Source organism: Lissotriton vulgaris, chromosome 8 (genome assembly GCF_964263255.1).
Source record: "Lissotriton vulgaris chromosome 8, aLisVul1.2, whole genome shotgun sequence".
Taxonomy (NCBI): domain Eukaryota; kingdom Metazoa; phylum Chordata; class Amphibia; order Caudata; family Salamandridae; genus Lissotriton; species Lissotriton vulgaris.
In genome coordinates this window covers 656278115-656296824 of record NC_141696.1, presented here as the reverse complement: position 1 = coordinate 656296824, position 18710 = coordinate 656278115, and the positions used below count along the sequence as shown (strand labels likewise).

Below are 18710 nucleotides of genomic sequence, written 5' to 3'. Positions count from 1 at the left end.
AAATGTACATTCCTATCCCTATGCCCAAAATGGATGGTGCTTATGTTTAAGTGATCAATGTTCTGTATCTAAAAATAAAATAAATCCAAGAGTGCAATTAAGATACTAATCTCTTTTACCTGCTTTTTCTCCTGAATCTCTGCTATGATCGTCTTCCCATCCACCACAGCTTCGAAGTTGTAGACAGCAGAATCTTCATCTATGGGGAAAACGAAGACAGCCTCCAATGGGTTCTGCTCCTCATTCTTGTACTTCAATGTAGCGGAAACATCAGCCACAAATCCTTTCACCTGGACATCTACTGAGATATTCTTAAGAGGGACTGGAGAAAGAGAAATATATATAAGTAAATACAAGTTTCATAGGAATATCTGCTATGAAACCTTGTAACTTTAACTAAACATAGAGATGGGGAGGTCAGGATTCACTAAAACAATACTAGGAAGAGCTGAGACAGGGCAAGTCAGACACTGGAAGAACGAGGCCATGTAAGAAACTGAAAAGAAAATAAGGACTTTAAAACACTACAATGCAAAATAAATGGATTTAAATTAGGACAGCGCCAAAGTGATTAAGCAAAGCACATGGAATGGTTTATGACTAGGTATTAACACTAGGGGCCGTATTATACAAAGTGCCCTTTGGGCGCAATAGGTGAGTGCACCTGCTTTGTGCACCCCATGGCAATTTGGTATTACAGAAGGAACCGTAGACATTTATGCAGCCCATTCTGCAATACTGATAGCGCTTTCAGAGTCAAGTGAGGTACAGAGTGAGGCAAATTACAAGAGAACTGCAGAAAGAGGCAAGAGGGATGCAAAAAAGTAAGAAGGGTGCAACAAGAAACAAAAGAGGTGCAGAAAGAAGGAACCGAGGTGCAAAAAGAGAGGTGGGGTACATAAAGAGGCATGAGGGGTGCAGAAAGAAGCAAGAGATGAACAGAAAGAAACAAAAGAAGTACAGAAAAATGAACAGAGGTGCAGAGAGAGGCAAGAAAGATGCAGAAAGTGGCAACAGGGGTGCAGAAAGAGGGAAGAGGCGTAGGGAAGGAGGCAAGGGGGTATAGAAAGAGGCAAGAGAGCTGTAGAAAGAAACAAAATAACTGCAGAAAGAAGGAACAGAGGTGCAGAAAAAGGCAAGAGGGGTGCACAAAGAAGCAAGAGGTGCAAAGAGCAAAAAGCCGGAAGAGGAGTGCAGAAAGAGAAGAGGGCTGCAGAAAGAGGCACAAGGGGTACAAAAAGAAGCAAGAGAGATACAGAAAGACGAAGGGTAGGAGCTGGCGACTGACTGCATGGGATCTCCAGAATAAGGACTTGTTGCGGGGACTTAGGGCCGATGTGAAGGTGTACCTGGCGGACAACCTGGGTTCAGTGCAGTCTGGGGTGACGATATGGGAAGCTCTAAAAGCAGTTATGCGAGATAAAGTGCAGAATAGGCTAGCGGAAGAAAAGAGGAGAGTGCAGGTTGACCTGCATGACCTTGAGGCCCGCATCTTGAAGCTCGAACAGAGACATGTCATGGATGGGGCGACACACTCACTACGACAAGTGCTGGATGCTCAGCAGCAATATAAGGCCCTGACACAAGACGAGGCCAAGGTGCAGGCGACCTTACACAGACTGTATGATGTGGGAGACAAATCGGGGAAACTTTTGGCATGGCTGAGTCATAGGGAGCGAGAGGCGAGGTGGGTTGACCAGGTGCTAGATGCTACGGGCCGAGCCAGAAGGACAGATTATAGCGCAGACATTCGCCGCCTACTAAGAGGAATTTTACATGGCTAGGGATTTAGGCTCGACGCGCGAGATAGGGCAGTACTTGGATATGGCAGAGACACCCTAGACTCGATGTGGAGGCTCAAGAAAACCTGGAAGAAGACATTACAGCAGCCGAGGTTAGGGAGGCTATAGCTAAACTCCGCCCGGGGAAATCTCCTGGTCCCAATGGGTTCCCAGCAGAATTTCTGTTTAAAACGGCGGAACTACTCACTACTCACATGCTGGCGTTGTTCCAGGGAGCGATGCAGGAGGGAACGCTACCCCTGGATCTCTGTATGGCCACGATAATACCTATTTATAAGCAGAGTAAGCTGCCAGGGGAGTGCGCGTCCTATTGCCCCATATCACTCTTGAATGTAGAGTTAAAACTCCTGGCAACGATTCCTGCCCTGAGATTGAGAAAGGTGATAACAGATCTGATACATCTGGACCAGACAGGCTTCCTGCCGGACAAAGCGACCAGGCATGGCTTAAGGGGGACCCATAACTAGCTGATGGAAGTGTGTGCTCATGGGGAGCCCCATGTATTTCTATCCCTCGACGCTGAGAAAGCGTTCGACGCAGTATACTGGCCTTTTTTGGACGGAGTGTTGCTAAAATTTGGATTTGGCCCGAAGTTTCGAAAATGGGTTAACCTGCTATATACTGACCCACGAGTGAGGGTCAAGGTTATCAGGGGGTTATCAAGGGACTTTCCTATACGACGAGGGACCCGTCAGGGGTGCCCTCTGTCGCCACTATTGTTCGCCCTCACTATAGAAGTGGTAGCGTGTGAAATTCGGCATGACAGGGAGATAAAGAGATTCCGAATTGACCGAAGTGATGACTATGAAGAGAAGATCTAGCTATACGCGGATGACATCCTTTTGTATATCACGGAGACGGAGGTCTCAGTGCCGCATCTGTTCACTCTGTTGGCCCGGTATGGATTCCGCTCAGGATATACAATAAACTGGCACAAGTCGGTCATGTACAGCCCCGGGGAGAGAACTTGGGGCCTGTCCTACCTGAGGCGCTACGGGTGACGACGGAGGGGTTTACATACCTTGGGATCTATATGACGAAGGACAGGGCAGTTTAGTTTAAGAAAAATATCCAACGAGTCCTCGCACACTTTGAGGAGAACGCGCTCAGATGGAAGGCTCTCCCCCTCACAATACTAGAACGGGCGACAATGTGTAAGATGATTACCCTACCACGGTTTTTATATGCATTGCAGAATGAGTATTTTCCCCTTCCCCGGCAGGATTTTAAAGAGATAAATGAGGGCCTTCGGACGTTGCTTTGGTTGGGGAAACAACCTAGGATAGCCCTGGAGACTTTGCAGAGGAACCAATATGATGGGGGATTTCTCTACCTAACATTGAGGCATATTTTTGGGCGGAACATCTGGCGCCGATAAATGACTGGCTTCATGCTCCAGCAGATCATCCCACGTATAGATTAGAGAGGGGAAAACTGGAGCGCCGCACATGGCTCCACTACATATATGGAGGTAGGGGAAGAGAAACATGTATAGTATAGTGAAACATGCAAGTACATTTTAAGTGGTGGATACGTTAATCAGTTATTTGGATTAATAGCAGAAGGATAGAGGAGGACAAAAGTTTGTATTTATATAGCACTTGTTGACGCACACTATTCAGGAAGCCTACAAAGGATTAGTGGCGAATTAATATGGTGAAATATGAAGTAATTTCAGTTAAATGTAGAAAAACCCATTGAGCTCAAAGTAACATTGTGTTTAGAATTGTGTTGCCTATTGCTACCATTGTAACTATTGTGCTTACAAAGTTTATTGCTTTTCTGCAAAGTAACTACCTGAAGTCACTCATATTCAGAAAAGTATACTTTTATACCTGTTGGTTCTAAAAATAATGCAACTATATCTTTTGATATAAAAACAATTGGCCTAGAATTCAGTTATTGAGTGTGTGAAACCTTTTGCTGACTGAGTGTGTACAACAAATGCTTTACACTGTCCTCTGATACTGCCTTACTACTCGACCAAGCTACCACTTTAGAAAGTAAGGTCAGATCGGACTTTAACCTCTGTTACACTGAGATTGTGGACTCTATACACACTTTACCTCACTTTGGTCCAATATATACAGAGCCACTTTCTTACAGCTTGGTTACAAGTGTGAGGAGGAGACCCCTACAAACCCAGGAGTAGGCCCCCCGAGACACTGCAGGAGCCGACCCTTGGAGGTGGCGGTCCCCAAGGTCATGTTGGGCTCCAGGAGGGGGGCCACCGTGGCCCCCCTCCAACACTTTCAAGAAGCCCCTGGGGAGCATCAGAGCCCCCCCTCAATTACATTTTAAAGCCCTGGGGCGTGGGGGTTCCCGAGGCTGGTGGAACGTAAGAGCCCCCCCACATATATACATTTACTGCGGGGGAGCTGTGAGCCCCCCACACATATATTTTTAAAAAAGCCCCTGGGCCCCCAATTATAATAAACTACATTGCCCCCGGGACTTGACCCCCCCGGACGCTAATTGGCACTAAAGCAGTATCCTACAATGATCGCGTTATTTAAAAAAAAAATATATATATATTTTTTTGGCCCTGGGGATCCTAGTGGGACCCCCTAAGCAGGCCTAGGGGGTCAGGGTGTTTCTACCCAGCCCCCTTTGCGTCTTTTGCGCACTGTTTTTTTAGTTTTCTTGTGCCTTGGTTCTACCGAGACACAAGATGGCTACCAACATTTCCTGGTTTGGAGTGTTGACAAACAGTTGACAGCCAATTAGCATGAAGCTCGTGCTCGTAAGGGTACGCGTATAATCATCGGACAATACTTCGTCCATAGATATATCTATCATTTTACTTTTGATTTTCTCAGGAACTACTGCACGGATTTACACCATTTAACAAAAAGTGTCATCTGCGTACCAAACTCTACCTCTCTGCCAAATTTGGTGTAATTCCGTTCAGCAGTTCGGGCTGTAGCCCGTCTTAAAGATCCCTAAGGAAAATTGCTTGGGGAAAACACGTTTTGGGACCCCCCTTTTTTTTCGGCCCCCGCTTCACCAATCAACCCCAAACTTTCAGGGAAGGAGCGGAGCAGACCATCTTCTTGGATAATTTCGCAAAGATTCGTCCACCGGCCCCAAGTTATTCCAAATAGAATGTTGCGGATTTCCTATGGAAACTAGGTCCTAACTACAACTACCTACTAGCGACCACCAGTAGTATATATATATATATATATATATATATATATATATATATATATATATATATATATATATATATATATAATTCTTCATGCAACGGAGAGGTGGTAACAAATTATATATATATATATATATATATATATATTCCAACCAATCCCGATCTCCTTTGACAAACCGGACACCGACACATAGGAGCACAATTAGCCATCCAGTTTAGCGTTCATTTTGACATAGCATGACGCGTTTCGGCACACCTGCCTTGTTTATATGGGCAGCCATTTAAAGATAGACATTTATGTTTTGTACCAGAGATAATTCCGTCACATGTTCGTCAGTTACAATGGATAAGGAAAACAGACTATACATTATGCGCAACATATATAACACAACAAACTCTTTCGTAATTACTCATTTTCAAGGCTCAGCGACACTCACGATATGTATATATTTTATAGCACATTAATTCATGTTTATTTACAAATATACACATTTTTCATAAAAACTATTTCTTTTTCTCAAATTGCTTTATTTAATACCTCTTTATGCATTAATTCATGCATAACTAATCATGACCTTGTGCTTTTATATTATATATATTATTTGTTTATTTTCCGTTTCTGTGCGAAAATATATATGTGGAGTCTTTGATAAAATGTAGCGCACATTTAGTCTGTGTCCAATTCTTCACCAAAGAGAAATACTGGGCAAGTGCCCTTACTCTAAGTCCATTTCAAGGTAGAGTCTATTATTTCATAGTCTAGACCGATGTTCTGCCAAGAAATGTAGACTAACAAATTATTGTATTAATAAAGCATATCAAGGGTTATCTTGAAAAAATATATGTATCTATATTGCGTATTTCAAAACTATAAAATATTTACAACTTTTAAAAGGAATCATAAATATGCTCTTGTGCAAATTACGCAACAATTTCAAGTATTCCCTTTAAAGTGCAAGTGCATCCTGAAGGGTCGGGGGCTCCTTGCTCGGAGGATGTGGAATGGAGATTATATATATATATATATATATATATATATATATATATATATATATATATATATTACCTACTGGCGGTCGCCAGTAGGTATATATAGTTAGGATTTTTTTCATATAGGATTTCTGAAAATTCTCTGTCGAATAACTTTGGCATTTGTGGACGGAATTGGCTGACATTTTCTGGAAAAATGGCACATTTTGTTTCTGAGCAGCCCCTCAAAATGTTGGGGTGTTTCGTGAAGGGAGGGCCGAGAAAAAAGGGGGGTCCCAAAACGCGTTTTTCCCATTCATTTTTCCATAGGGCGGTTGGAATCACTTTTAGCTCGAACGGCTGAATGGATTTACACAAAACTTGGCAAAATTGTAGATATGGTTTGCCCGACGTGCCTTTGCTATGTCTCAATATATGTGGTCCAGTGGATTTTGAGAAATTAACGTTTTAAAAAACAGATATATCTGTAACAGCGCTCCGGTTAGCGCTCCGGTTCGCGTACCTGACGCGTAACGGAACTTCGCGAAGCGAAGCTGATTGGCTCTCCGGTGTCTGTCAACATTCTAAACAGTCCGGAACAGCCACCATCTTGTCTCTCGGTAGGATCGAGAGACAAGAGGTGGAGAAAAACGAAGGGGGAATTTAATGAAAGGGGGCGAGGTAGACCCCTCCTGACCCCCTAGGATTGATGAGGGGGATATTAAAGTGCCCCGTGGGGCAAAAAATAAAAAAATAAAAATTTTGCGATTTTTCGCCGTAGAGGCGCGTCCCGGTACGCGAACCGGGTAGCTTACCGGTAGCGTAATGGGAGTTCGCCATTTTGTGTTTTGGACAAATTTTATCACAAGATGGAGGAATAACAATGTGGGAAATGGGTGTAAGGGGGCACGGGAGACGTATCTTGACCCCCTATGTTTTCTGAGGGTAGCTGAGGAGGCTCATATATGTCGTAAAAAACAAATAATTGGATTTTTTCGCGCGGTTAGCTGCCGGTACGCGAACCGGTTAGCGAACCGGGACGCAAACATAAGTGAAAATTAGTGAAAAAAGGTACATTTGAAATTTTAAAAAAGTAATTATAGTTAAGGTAGCTCTGAAAAGAGCTTTTGGGTTCTGTGTAAGTTCTAGGTACTTATAAGTAGGTACCAATACACAGTCTTAAATTTTGTATGAAAACTCTGTTTCCCTCATCTGAGAAGTGCACACCATCTCCTCTGTAGATGTCTTGCATGAATAACGCAAGTTATTGTTGTAAATGGCGCCCATTCCATGGTCTCTCATATAAGCTGAAACAGACTTATTTACATGCTTCCTCGCTTTCTCAATTTGTGGACAAATTTGATTGGACCACCTCCATTTCTGTCTTTGGCATATATTGGAATATACCAAGGCAGTTTGAGGGAAAAGTTCCATTAATTGCTCAAAGGTGTCCTTTAAGAGCATTTCCAGACCTACCCCAGTCAAAGTGCCCAAATAATTTCCTCCACAGTGCACTATTATGAGGTCAGGGTTTGGCAAATGTAAAAAGGTTTTCACCAATGGTATCAATTGGTGACATCTCTATCCTCTTTGGCCAATCCATTTGATTTCCACATTTTGTAAATTAAGGTTGTGTATTTTCTGATTTCAGCATACCTGTGAGCCCAGTGAATGTAACTATGTCCAACAATCCAGACAGAAAACATGGTGAGAGGAGGTTCTGCTGCAGTCAGATGAAGTGTGGGAATGAAATGGCAGTTGAAACAGTAGGAGTTTGTAAAGAAGAAAAACTGTGGAGTTTCAGTGCTAATGATTCAGTAGCAGTGATTGGTGGATTTCCATTGCTGAAAACAGAAAGTTAGGGTGCATGGATGTGTTCTTTGAAACATGTAATTTGAATGGTTAAGAAAGGAATATGCTACTTACCAGTATGCATCTGTTCTTGGCATAGAGGGCTGCAGAGTGGTACATTATGAATAGATCGCCATCTGGTGTTGGGCTCGGATGATTGCACTTTGTTTTTCTCTTGGAGAGTCTTTTGTAGCTTGGTGACTCCTCCTTTGGTTGGTAGTGCGCATGGGCATCGGCTCCATCCTTAGATTGTTTTGCCATAGTAGGGTTAGATGGAGTAGTATGAGAGAATACAGATAGAGATGCCCATGTAAGTGTATCTAAATAAGATATTGTTGGAACAGACACAGGTTTCCGGGGAGGCTGGGAGGGCATGTACCACTCTGCAGCCCTCTATGCCAAGAACAGATGCATACTGGTAAGTAGCATATTCCGTTCGAGGCATATGGGCTGCAGATGGTACATTATGAATAGACTATACAGCAGTTCTCTCCCTAGCGGTGGTCTCCTGTGCCTGCTGCAACTGTCTGAAATAAAGTTTTTAATACAGCTTGTCCCGCTCTAGCTTGTTGTGTTGTGTGCACATCTACACAATAGTGCTTTGTGAAGGTGTGCGGTGTAACCCAGGTAGCTGCTCTGCATATGTCATCGAATGGAATGTTTCCCAAAAAGGCCATAGATGCTCCTAGCTTACGTGTAGAGTGAGCTCTAGGAGGAACAGTTAATGTCCTCTTTGCTTTTAAGTAGCATATTTGAATACATTTTACAATCCATCTGGCAATGCCCGCTTTGGAGATGGGATTGCCTTTATGTGTGGGAGAAAACGCAACAAATAGCTGTTTTGTCTTTCTGAAAGTTTGTGTTCTTTCTATATAATACAATATTGCCCTTCTGACATCTAATGTATGTAGGGCCCTTTCCGCTACTGTCTGTGGTTTTGGAAAGAAGACCGGTAGTTCCACTGACTGATTGATGTGGAACGCAGAAATTACTTTTGGTAAGAATTTCGGGTTTGTTCTAAGAACCACTTTGTTTTGGTGTAACTGCATGAATGGTTCTTGACTCGTAAAAGCTTGTAACTCACTTACTCTTCTGAGTGACGTGATAGCTATGAGGAAGGCCACCTTCCATTTCACACCTATGCATAGGTTCAAAGGGTGGTCCCATTAGTCTGGTAAGTACTATGTTGAGATTCCAGACTGGGGAAGGTGGCCGTCTTGGTGGAATGACTCTTGAGTCCCTCCATGAAAGCTTTAATTGCTGGTACTTTAAACAGGGAAAGATGTTGCCTGTTTTGTAGGTACGCCGCTATAGCTGCTAGATGAACTCTGATAGAGGTATATGCTAAGTTACATTGCTGCAAGTGTAGTAAATAGCAAATGATCTGTTTAGTGGATGCGTCCAGAGGGTTGATGTGATTACTGTTACAGTGTACAGCAAACCTCTTCCATTTTGCTGCATAGCATGCTCTGGTTGTAGGACGTCTTGCTTGTTTAATGATTTCCATACATTCTGGTGGTAAATCTAAATATCCAAACTCTATGACCTCAGGAGCCAGATCGCTAGGTTCAGTTGTTTGGGATCTGGGTGCATTATTTCTCCATGGTTCTGTGTAAGGTGCATGGGTAATAATCTTAGCTTTTGATGTGGTACCAGTGAGAGTTGTAGTAGCGTGGTGAACCACGGCTGTCTTGCCCACGTGGGTGCCACTAGTATCATTGTCATTGAATGCTGCTGCAGTTTCCGAACCACTAATGGAATTAGTGGAAGAGGGGGAAAAGCGTAAGCAAATCTGTTGGACCAATTTATCCATAGTGCATTGCCCTGGGACCTGTGGTGTGGGTACCTGGATGCGAAGTTTTGGCATTTTGCATTCTGATGATTGGCAAATAGATCTATCTCTGGTTACCCCCATCTTTGGAAGAATGGCTGCAGTATCTGGTCGTGCAGCTCCTATTCGTGTACTTGTTCCGACTCTCTGCTTAGGATGTCTGCTATCTGATTTTGAACTCCTGGTAGGTGTTCTGCTAACAGATAGATCCTTTGAGGAATGGCCCATCTCCAAATGTCCTGTGCTAGTTTGGATAGTTGGAGAGAGTGTGTCCCCCCCTGTTTTTGAATATAATACATTGCAGTCATGTTGTCTGTTCTGATCAGAACTGCCTTGTTTGTTATTTGCATTTGGAAAGCTTTTAGTGCTAGAAATACTGCTAATAGTTCCAAGTAGTTGATGTGCAGTTTCTTTTGCTGCACACTCCATTTTCCCTGCACTGTGTATTTGTCCATATGCGCTCCCCATCCGGAGAGCGATTCGTCCGCTGTCAGTATCACTTGTGGAATTGGTTCTAGGAACGACCGTCCCTTGGAAATGTTTGTTGTGTTCCACCACTTCAGAGAGCGATGCGTACGGTCGTCTACCAACACCAGATCTGTAATCTGACCTTGAGCCTGATTCCACTGTGTCGCTAGAAACTCCTGTAGTGGACGCATTTGTAGTCTGGCATGTGGTATTAGCAGTATGCAAGAGGACATCATGCCTAACAGCTGCATAAACACTCGTGCTGGTAGTGAGTGTTGTGGTTGAAATCTTTGTATTAACTTGACCATTGCCTGTATCCGGATTGGATTGGGGTATGCTATGGCTCCTTCTGTGTCTATAGTAGCCCCCAGGTATTGTTGAATTTTGTTTGGTTGCAGGTGTGATTTTTTGTAGTTCACCGTAAACCCTAGGTGGTGCAGCAATTGAATGGTGTTCTGTGTATTGTGAAGGCATTCTTCTTGTGACTTGGCCTTTATTAACCAATCGTCCAAGTAAGGGAAGACATGTATTTGTTGTCTTCTTAGGTGTGCTGCCACCACAGCTAGGCATTTTGTGAACACTCTTGGTGCCGTTGTGACCCCGAACGGAAGGACTTTGAATTGATAATGTTGTCCTTCCACTACAAACCTTAGGTATTTCCTGTGTGCTTTGTGAATTGGGATATGAAAGTAAGCGTCTTTTAGATCCAGTGTAGAAAGAAAGTCCCCTTTCTTCAGTAAAGGAAGAACCTGTTGGAGCGTGACCATGTGGAAATGTTCCGAATTTATGTATGCATTGAGAGGTCTGAGGTCTAAGATTGGTCTTAGAGACCCATCTTTTTTGGGGATTAGGAAGTATAGAGAGTATACTCCTGTCCCCTGTTGATCTTTTGGAACCTACTCTATGGCATGCTTTTGTAGCAGTGATAGTACTTCTTCCTTTAACAATGTTAGATGATCTTGACTCATTGGATGCTGTTTGGGGGGGATGTTTGGTGGGGTAGCTGTGAGTTCTAGGCAATAACCATGTTGGATAATTTGTCTCACCCACTTGTCTGATGTGATGTTTTCCCAGACAGGTAGGAACTGTGATAGACGTCCCCCGACCGGTGTTATGTGGTCTGGGGGAAGTTGTATTGAGTCACTGTTTTGGGGTTGGGGAGTTGCGGTTGTTATTATTTCCGCGACCTCTACCCTTGTTGTTGTTACCTCTGTAACTGCCTCTTGAATTACCCTTGGGTGACGTAGGTGTAAAAGAGGTGGATTGCTGATTTGTTCCTGTATTTTTTGAGCCTCCTCTAAAGGTGGATCTACGAAAGGAACCCCTCTGTGTTGGCTGTTGTAATGCTCCCATTGACAGCCGTTTCTGTATCCTTTTTCATCTTTTCTAAGGTCTCATCTGTGCTTGAGCCAAAAAGTGTTTTCTGATCAAAAGGTTGGTTCAATAATGATGTTTGTACCTCTTGTTTGAACCCTGACACTCTAAGCCATGCATGTCTCCTTAACATGATACTGGTGTTAATGGATCTTGCTGCAGTGTCTGCCACGTCCAGGGCGCACTTAATGGAAGTGTTAGTTATAATCTTTCCTTCCTGTATTAGCTGATCTGCCCTTTTCTGATGTTCTTTAGGGAGATGTGTGATGAGTTTATCTAACTCATCATAATGTGCCCTGTCATATCGTGCAAGTAGCGCTTGTGTATTGGCTATGCGCCAGCTATTTGACGCTTGTGATGCTACTCTCTTGCCTGATGCATCTATTAATTTTGACTCCTTATCCGGTGGAGGGGCTTCTCCTGTGGATAATGAGTTCGCTCTTTTGCAAGCGTTTGATACTACCAGCGAGTCTAGAGGTACCTGTCCTTTGATAAATATTGGGTCCTTTGGAGCTGCCCTATATTTTCTATCAATTTTTGGGTTTAACACCCTAGCCCTCACTGGGTCTTTGAATATGTCTGCTGTGTGGCTGAGAAGACCCGTCAGCATAGGTAGAGTACCTGATGTTCTTTGTGTAGTAGGTAGTGTCTCTAATAAGAAATCCTCTACTTGAGGTTCTGTATGTAGGTCTACCTTATGATATTTTGCTGCCCTATTAATAAGCTGTACAAACCCTGTGTTATCATCAGGTGGTGAAGGCTTTGAGGGATATAACTCTGGGTCGTTGTCGTCATCTGACCCTGCGTTATAATTTTCCCATGGGTCATCCTCATCTGGGATAGTGTCATCATCCTCATGAGGTTCTCCCTCCCCTGTATCACTGTCTACATCTGACTGAGGTGTAGATGGTCTTGGTGTAGAAGGTGGAGGAATATTTGGCATAGTGTGAGGAATAGGAGAAGAGGGTGTGCCTTTAGGTCGAGGAGAAGTAGGAGGAGTTGCATTTGTCCCCATTGTTCTCTTTTTAGAAGGAAGAGGCTTGTCTTCTAGCTGTTCATTCTTCCTCTTCTTAGTCACCACTTTGCCAGTTTGTGGATCAATAAACAAAATCTTTTGTTTCGGATCTGTTTGTTGCTCCTGTATCGAGTCCGATTTTTCCAGTGTCGAGTGAGTTTGACGTCGAAGCATGTTTCGGTTTCGACATGGAATGTTTCGATGCCGAGCTTTCTCTTGCATGTAGCTTCGGTGTCGAAGTCAATGTCGACCGTCTCTCGGATCCGACATGGTGGGAGGCAGAGAGTTTCGGTTTCAGTTTCGGTTTCGTTGCCGGGCCCGAAGGCGGGGCGTCGGAAACTTTTTTCTGCGGTTTGACCGGGCTCGAAGGCGGGGTCGTTACCACACGGGTTGGTTTTTTGGTAAGGGGACGTCGTCACTCATGGTTTGTTGCACGTCGAGTTCCTCGACATCCGAGTCGTCCCCTTCAGACCCCGACTGTTCTTCATGATCCTCTTCTTCATCTAGGTGCTGGTCTTCGAACAGCTCCGGGACCGCCTCCGACTGCATTCTGGAAACCTCGTGTCTTCTAGCTCGACGATTTCTAATCGTCGACTTGGAGGAGAATGCTGCGCAGGCTTCGCAGTCCCTGGATTCGTGTTCAGGAGACAGGCAGAGGTTGCACAGCTCGTGTAGGCCCTTGTGTGGGAACTTAGCAGCACACTCTGGACATTTCTTAAATGGAGTCCTTTCCATGGACTCCGGGCTTGACCACGTCGAGAAAGTCCTCCCATAGATCAAAGTTTTTCATTGATGTTGGCGTTGAAACGCGTCGGAATGTAAATGAAATCGCGTTCGATAACAATACCGTCGAATTGGAAATGGAATACGCACCGAAAAATTAACTTCTTTCCGAAGTTGATCTGGAGCGCTTCAATCCTCATCCGAACCCGATGGCGGAAAAAAACAATCTAAGGATGGAGCCGATGCCCATGCGCACTACCAACCAAAGGAGGAGTCACCAAGCTACAAAAGACTCTCCAAGAGAAAAACAAAGTGCAATCAACCGAGCCCAACACCAGATGGCGATTGTTAGACCTAGGGTATCCTAGACTACATAGGGTAGCCTGGCACAGTAGGGGGAACAGCTAAACTCCAAGGCGTTGGTTAAGTCCTTACAGGACCCACTCAAAGTATCCCAATGTCTTACCACTAAAAATAAAAGACACTACACCAGTTTAGAAAAATACCAGTACCTTTTATAAAAATTCTCTTTGTTCTTTTCTTAGGCAAAAGCAGTCTACATTTAGTTCAGCATAAGTTTTCATATACGTTTCACAGTCTTCAATACTTTTCTCAATTCAGTAAGGCACAGGTACATTACATTTGGGGTAAATCACCATCAGTTTCAACAGTATTGCCTTTTCAATTAGCTATTACAGAAGGGAAAATTCACTGTATAGGTTCAATGCGCCACTTTACATAACCCTGGCATGTACATTACCCCTCTCTTCTCAGCTTCCAGAACAGCTCAACAGATTTCTACCCCCAGCAGCGTTCCTCACAGTACTTGCAACCAGCTAGATGGCTAAAAGAGAACAAGGCAAATTAATAATGCTTCCTTTTGTCTATTCTATAGCTACACCACTCTTGAAGTAGAACTGACTCCAGGTGATTAACTGCCTGCAGGGGTTTTAAAGGTGAGCTCTGAACACTACTGGCACTCCCTGGCCCAGCTTTCAATATACTTGCGCAAGGCACATGAACCTAGAGGTTTGTTTCCCTTCTCACTCCCTCCCTTAGTATACTATAGTTATATTCGGAGGGTTGGTAGTCCAGTTTCTCCAATGTTTACTCCTGAAGGGTCGTCAATTTACAGTTACTTCCGTTATCGCCGCTTCAGGGGTTTACTGTCAGCCGGCACTGCCGCCTCCCGCTTCCCCACGTTTTTCCCGCTTACTTTCTGTGACGGGAGCGACCCGGCTGGAGTTGCTCGTCCGCTCGACTCCGCTGCTGTCGGTGAAGGCTCCGGGGATGATTGTCTCTGGTGCCGAAGGTGAGGGCTCCCTGAAGGCGGGCGTCGGGGGAATAAGGAGGGTTGATCCGGCCAAGGCTGCTCCACCGGCGAGATCGACGGCGTTTCCACTTCCTTCCGCACTCCCACAGATCAAAGCTCCGCCTCTTCCGCAGCTGGCTCCTTCAGGCGCACCTCCTCTGACGCCGCCGGCTCCCTCCCGTCTCCGGACTCCGCCTCTCCCTCAGCGACGGCTCCTCCCGTCCACACACGGATCAGCTGGGCAACTCACACGCTTCCGGACTCGCGTCAGGGATCGGCTTGGTGTCGGTGTCGCGCTCAGGTAGGAGTTACAGCCGATTCTACCGCCTTTCTTCTCTGAGTGTGTCCCGGACTTGGGTGCTATGAGGCGTCTGTCCTTTCTCCTCACTCCTGAGCCAGACAACACAACTCTGGGTCGACGTCCACCTGCTCTGCCCACAGCCTTCAGGGCAGGCGTTCAGGACACACAAGGGTCACTTCACAGCGGATTGCAAGGGTCTCCTCACAACACGACCCGGTGATTTAAAATCTGGTCACAATGTCTCTGGTCACGATTTAGCAACACCGTGACAGTGGGGTTTGGTCAGCCTGAAAGGGGGCACTTCCCAATAGCGCGACAGCCGGCCCCACAGGTCGATCTTGTCACCACTGGTGCGCAATCCTCCACCTCAAGTCGCCTATCTCCTCACTGGTCACTCCTGAGACTGCACAAAATGGCTGCTGGTCACTGGCCTTTTATAGAGTGGCCTGAGACCTCTGGAAGCCACTAGATGTTTCTGGAACCTTCCTCATGTTAGCCTATGGGTCTGTCCTCCTGGGATGTCCGTTATGGCAGTTGGTGGACACCATTTTAGGTTCATGAGTGTCCCTAGATTTTCCAGGAGCTTAACTAGGCCTCACAGAGTATGGAGGGAAAATGGCGTCATAGTCAAGGAACACCTAGCCCCCTGACAGCACTGAAAAATCCTGGTGGATATAAAAATAAAAATAGAAACACTGGGAGGCTAAGGGGGACAAAAATAAATAATGATGGTTAGAACACCCCCAGATGCAGACAGGTCTAACACGCGTCCCCCCAGCTGAAAGTGGGGAGAGCTACCCAATCCCTTGGGAGTTCTCATCACTAAGGCGGAAATACCTAGATAGACCGTCTGCGTTGGCATGGTCCATTCCAGGCCGATGTTCCACCCGAAAGTCCATTCCCTGTAGGGAGATGGACCACCTTAACAACTTGGGATTCTCCCCCTTCATTTGCATCAGCCAACGAAGGGGGCGGTGGTCAGTCTGAACCAGGAAGTGAGAGCCAAACAAGTATGGCCGCAGCTTCTTCAGAGCCCAAACCACCGCAAAGGCTTCTCGCTCAATGGTACTCCACCTCTGTTCCCTGGGAAGTAGTCTCCTAGACAGGAAAACCACGGGTTGATCCAAGCCCTCATCATTTAGTTGCGATAACACTGCCCCAATGCCATGTTCTGACGCATCTGTTTGGACAATGAATTCTCTAGCAAAATCAGGGGCCTTGAGTATGGGAGCAGTACACAATGCTTGCTTTAAGGTCATGAAGGCTCGCTGGCAAGCCTCCGTCCAGACTACCCGTCGGGTTTGTTTCTTGGAGGTAAGTTCAGTGAGGGGTGCCACAATGGTGCCATACCCCTTCACGAAGCGACGGTAGTATCCAATGAGGCCCAGGAAGGCTCGGACCTCAGTTTGAGTCTTGGGGGGCTCCCAGGCTATGATAGCCTCAATCTTTGCCTGGAGGGGCTGCACCGACCCTCTGCCCACCAAGTGGCCTAGGTACACCACCGACCCCTGCCCGATCTGACACTTGCTGGCCTTGATTGTCAAGCCAGCCTGTTGCAGGGCATGAAGAACAGCTTGCAAATGTTGCAAATGGTCCCCCCAGCTACTACTGAAGACAGCAATGTCATCCAGGTAAGCAGCAGAAAAAGCTTCCATACCAGAAAGGACCTTGTTCACCAGCCGCTGAAAAGTGGCAGGGGCGTTCTTGAGCCCAAAGGGCATCACACAGAACTGGTAGTGTCCCTGAGGTGTAGAGAAGGCTGACCTTTCCTTCGCCCCCTCAGTAGGGGAAATCTGCCAGTACCCTGAAGTAAGGTCAAAGGTACTCAAGTATTGGGCAGCTCCCAGCCGGTCAATGAGTTCATCCGCTCTTGGGATGGGATGAGCGTCGGTCTTGGTTACTGAATTTAGTCCTCGGTAGTCCACACAGAATCTCAATTCAGGTGTGGTGCCCGGGGGGGCAGCTTTTGGTACCAAAACCACCGGACTAGACCAAGGGCTACTTGAAGGTTCAATCACTCCTAGCTCCAGCATCTTAGCGACTTCACCCTTGATGCTGGCCTTCACCTTGTCCGACAGCCGGTAGATCTTAGACTTCACAGGTGGGCTGTCTCCTGTGTCCACGTCATGGGTACACAGGTGGGTCCTACCCGGGACAAGGGAGAACAGAGAAGAAAATTGCTCCAGGATCTGGCGGCAATCTCTCTGCTGTTCAGGAGTCAGGGATGGTGAGAGAATCACTCCCTCCACCGACCCATCCTTTTCTTGAGACGAGAGAAGATCAGGGAGAGGTTCGCTTTCCTCTTCCTCTGCTCCATCGGTCACCATCATTAAGACAACCTCGGGCCTCTCATGGTGTGGCTTGAGGCGATTGGCATGCAGCACCCGGTGGGGCTGTCTCGGGGTCTTAAGATCCACCAAGTAAGTGGCTTTACCCTTTTTCTCCAATACCTCAAAGGGGCCTGTCCAACTATCCTGTAGGGCGTTTAGCTCTCCAGGTTCCATCACCCACACTTTTTGTCCAGGCTCCAGTTCCACTGGGTGAGCATTGTGGTCATACCACTCCTTCATAACTGCTTGGCTGGCTTCCAAGTTGTCAGAAGCTTGCTTCCACAACTTGGCCATTTGGCTCCGGAAGGCCAGCATGTAGCTCACCACGTCCTGGGGAAGCTTCCTGGGAGTCTTTTCCCATCCGTCCTTCACCAGGCTGAGAGGACCCCGTACAGGGTGCCCATACAGAAGTTCGAAGGGGCTGAAGCCCACTCCCTTCTGTGGCACTTCCCTGTAGGAAAACAAGAGACAGGGTAGGAGAACGTCCCATTTCCTCCGCAGGCTCTCAGGCAGACTTCTTATCATACCTTTCAAGGTTTTATTAAACCTTTCCACAAGACCATTGGTTTGTGGGTGGTAAGGGGTGGTAAACCGATAGGTAACACCGCACTCCTTCCACATAGCCCGCATATAGGCTGAAAGGAAGTTAGTCCCCCTGTCGGACACAACCTTGTAGTGTAGTTCCTAGTTTCCCACTAGGCCCTGCGCATTGGAATAACATAAACAGTAGTATCGACGTGGAACTGCGGGTATTCCAGGCCTCCACTGACTATGCTAAACTTAATTGGGTTGTGTTACCAACTAGCTCAGAGGTCACTGGAAACTTTCTTCTCTGCATAGGAAGTGATCAGCTTCCTTGGCACAGACAAGAAGGGATTCAGCTTTCCAACAACCGTGCAACATGACAACTTTGCTCCTCAGATCAAGAGTCGATCTCTAGGGTCGTGTGAAACAATAGACATAGATTTCACTCAGTCAGTCTAGTGCAGTTTACTTTCACAGTATGTAGAGAATAGAGAGACGGGCGTGTATCAATAAAGGTTAACATTTATTGAACAGTCTTTCTTCTCATACAAGAGAAATGTATTGCCACAATTGCAATAACTGTTATTATAAAAAGTACGTACAGTAAGATAAGAATAGCGAAATAGAACTGTAAAAGCATTGATATGGTTTCTTAGCCATACAATGGTTTAAAAGTAATAAAACATATATACAGTCATATATACATTAGGCTAACATACTCAACTGGTGCTTCTAACTAAGCCTACCCCAGTGTGCCTGACCTAAGCCTAACACGTGAGAAGGGGGAGTAAGTAAGTAGCTTAAGTTAAGTTGGTTTTGCCAAGGTTTGTTTCAAGAATTCTCGTCTAAGGGTTTAGTCAACACCATACCTCTGAATAGAATGATGGAGGATTGGTATCTCCTTCAGGGGTCTCTCTCGATATCCCAGTCACCTGCGAGGGTAAACTGGAAGCGCCGGGACTGGATTTCTCTGCACGAGAAAGGCAGCGGCTTCTCTCAGCGCGTCGAGGAAGGAGGGGTGACAGCGTCTGCGGGCAGCTGGGCTGGATGTCTTCGCA

General features: G+C 45.8%; 1 protein-coding gene across 2 annotated transcripts in view; it reads right to left on the bottom strand.

The window, feature by feature from the left end:
* Positions 1-18710, bottom strand: part of LOC147697852 (von Willebrand factor A domain-containing protein 5A-like) — a 522842-nt gene that overhangs the window by 405339 nt on the left and 98793 nt on the right. For both annotated transcript variants that reach the window (XM_086934525.1, XM_086934526.1), the window contains exon 3: positions 120-322. In XM_086934525.1, coding sequence (XP_086790651.1) covers positions 120-322 — 203 coding nt within the window. The remainder of the gene's footprint in view (positions 1-119; positions 323-18710) is intronic.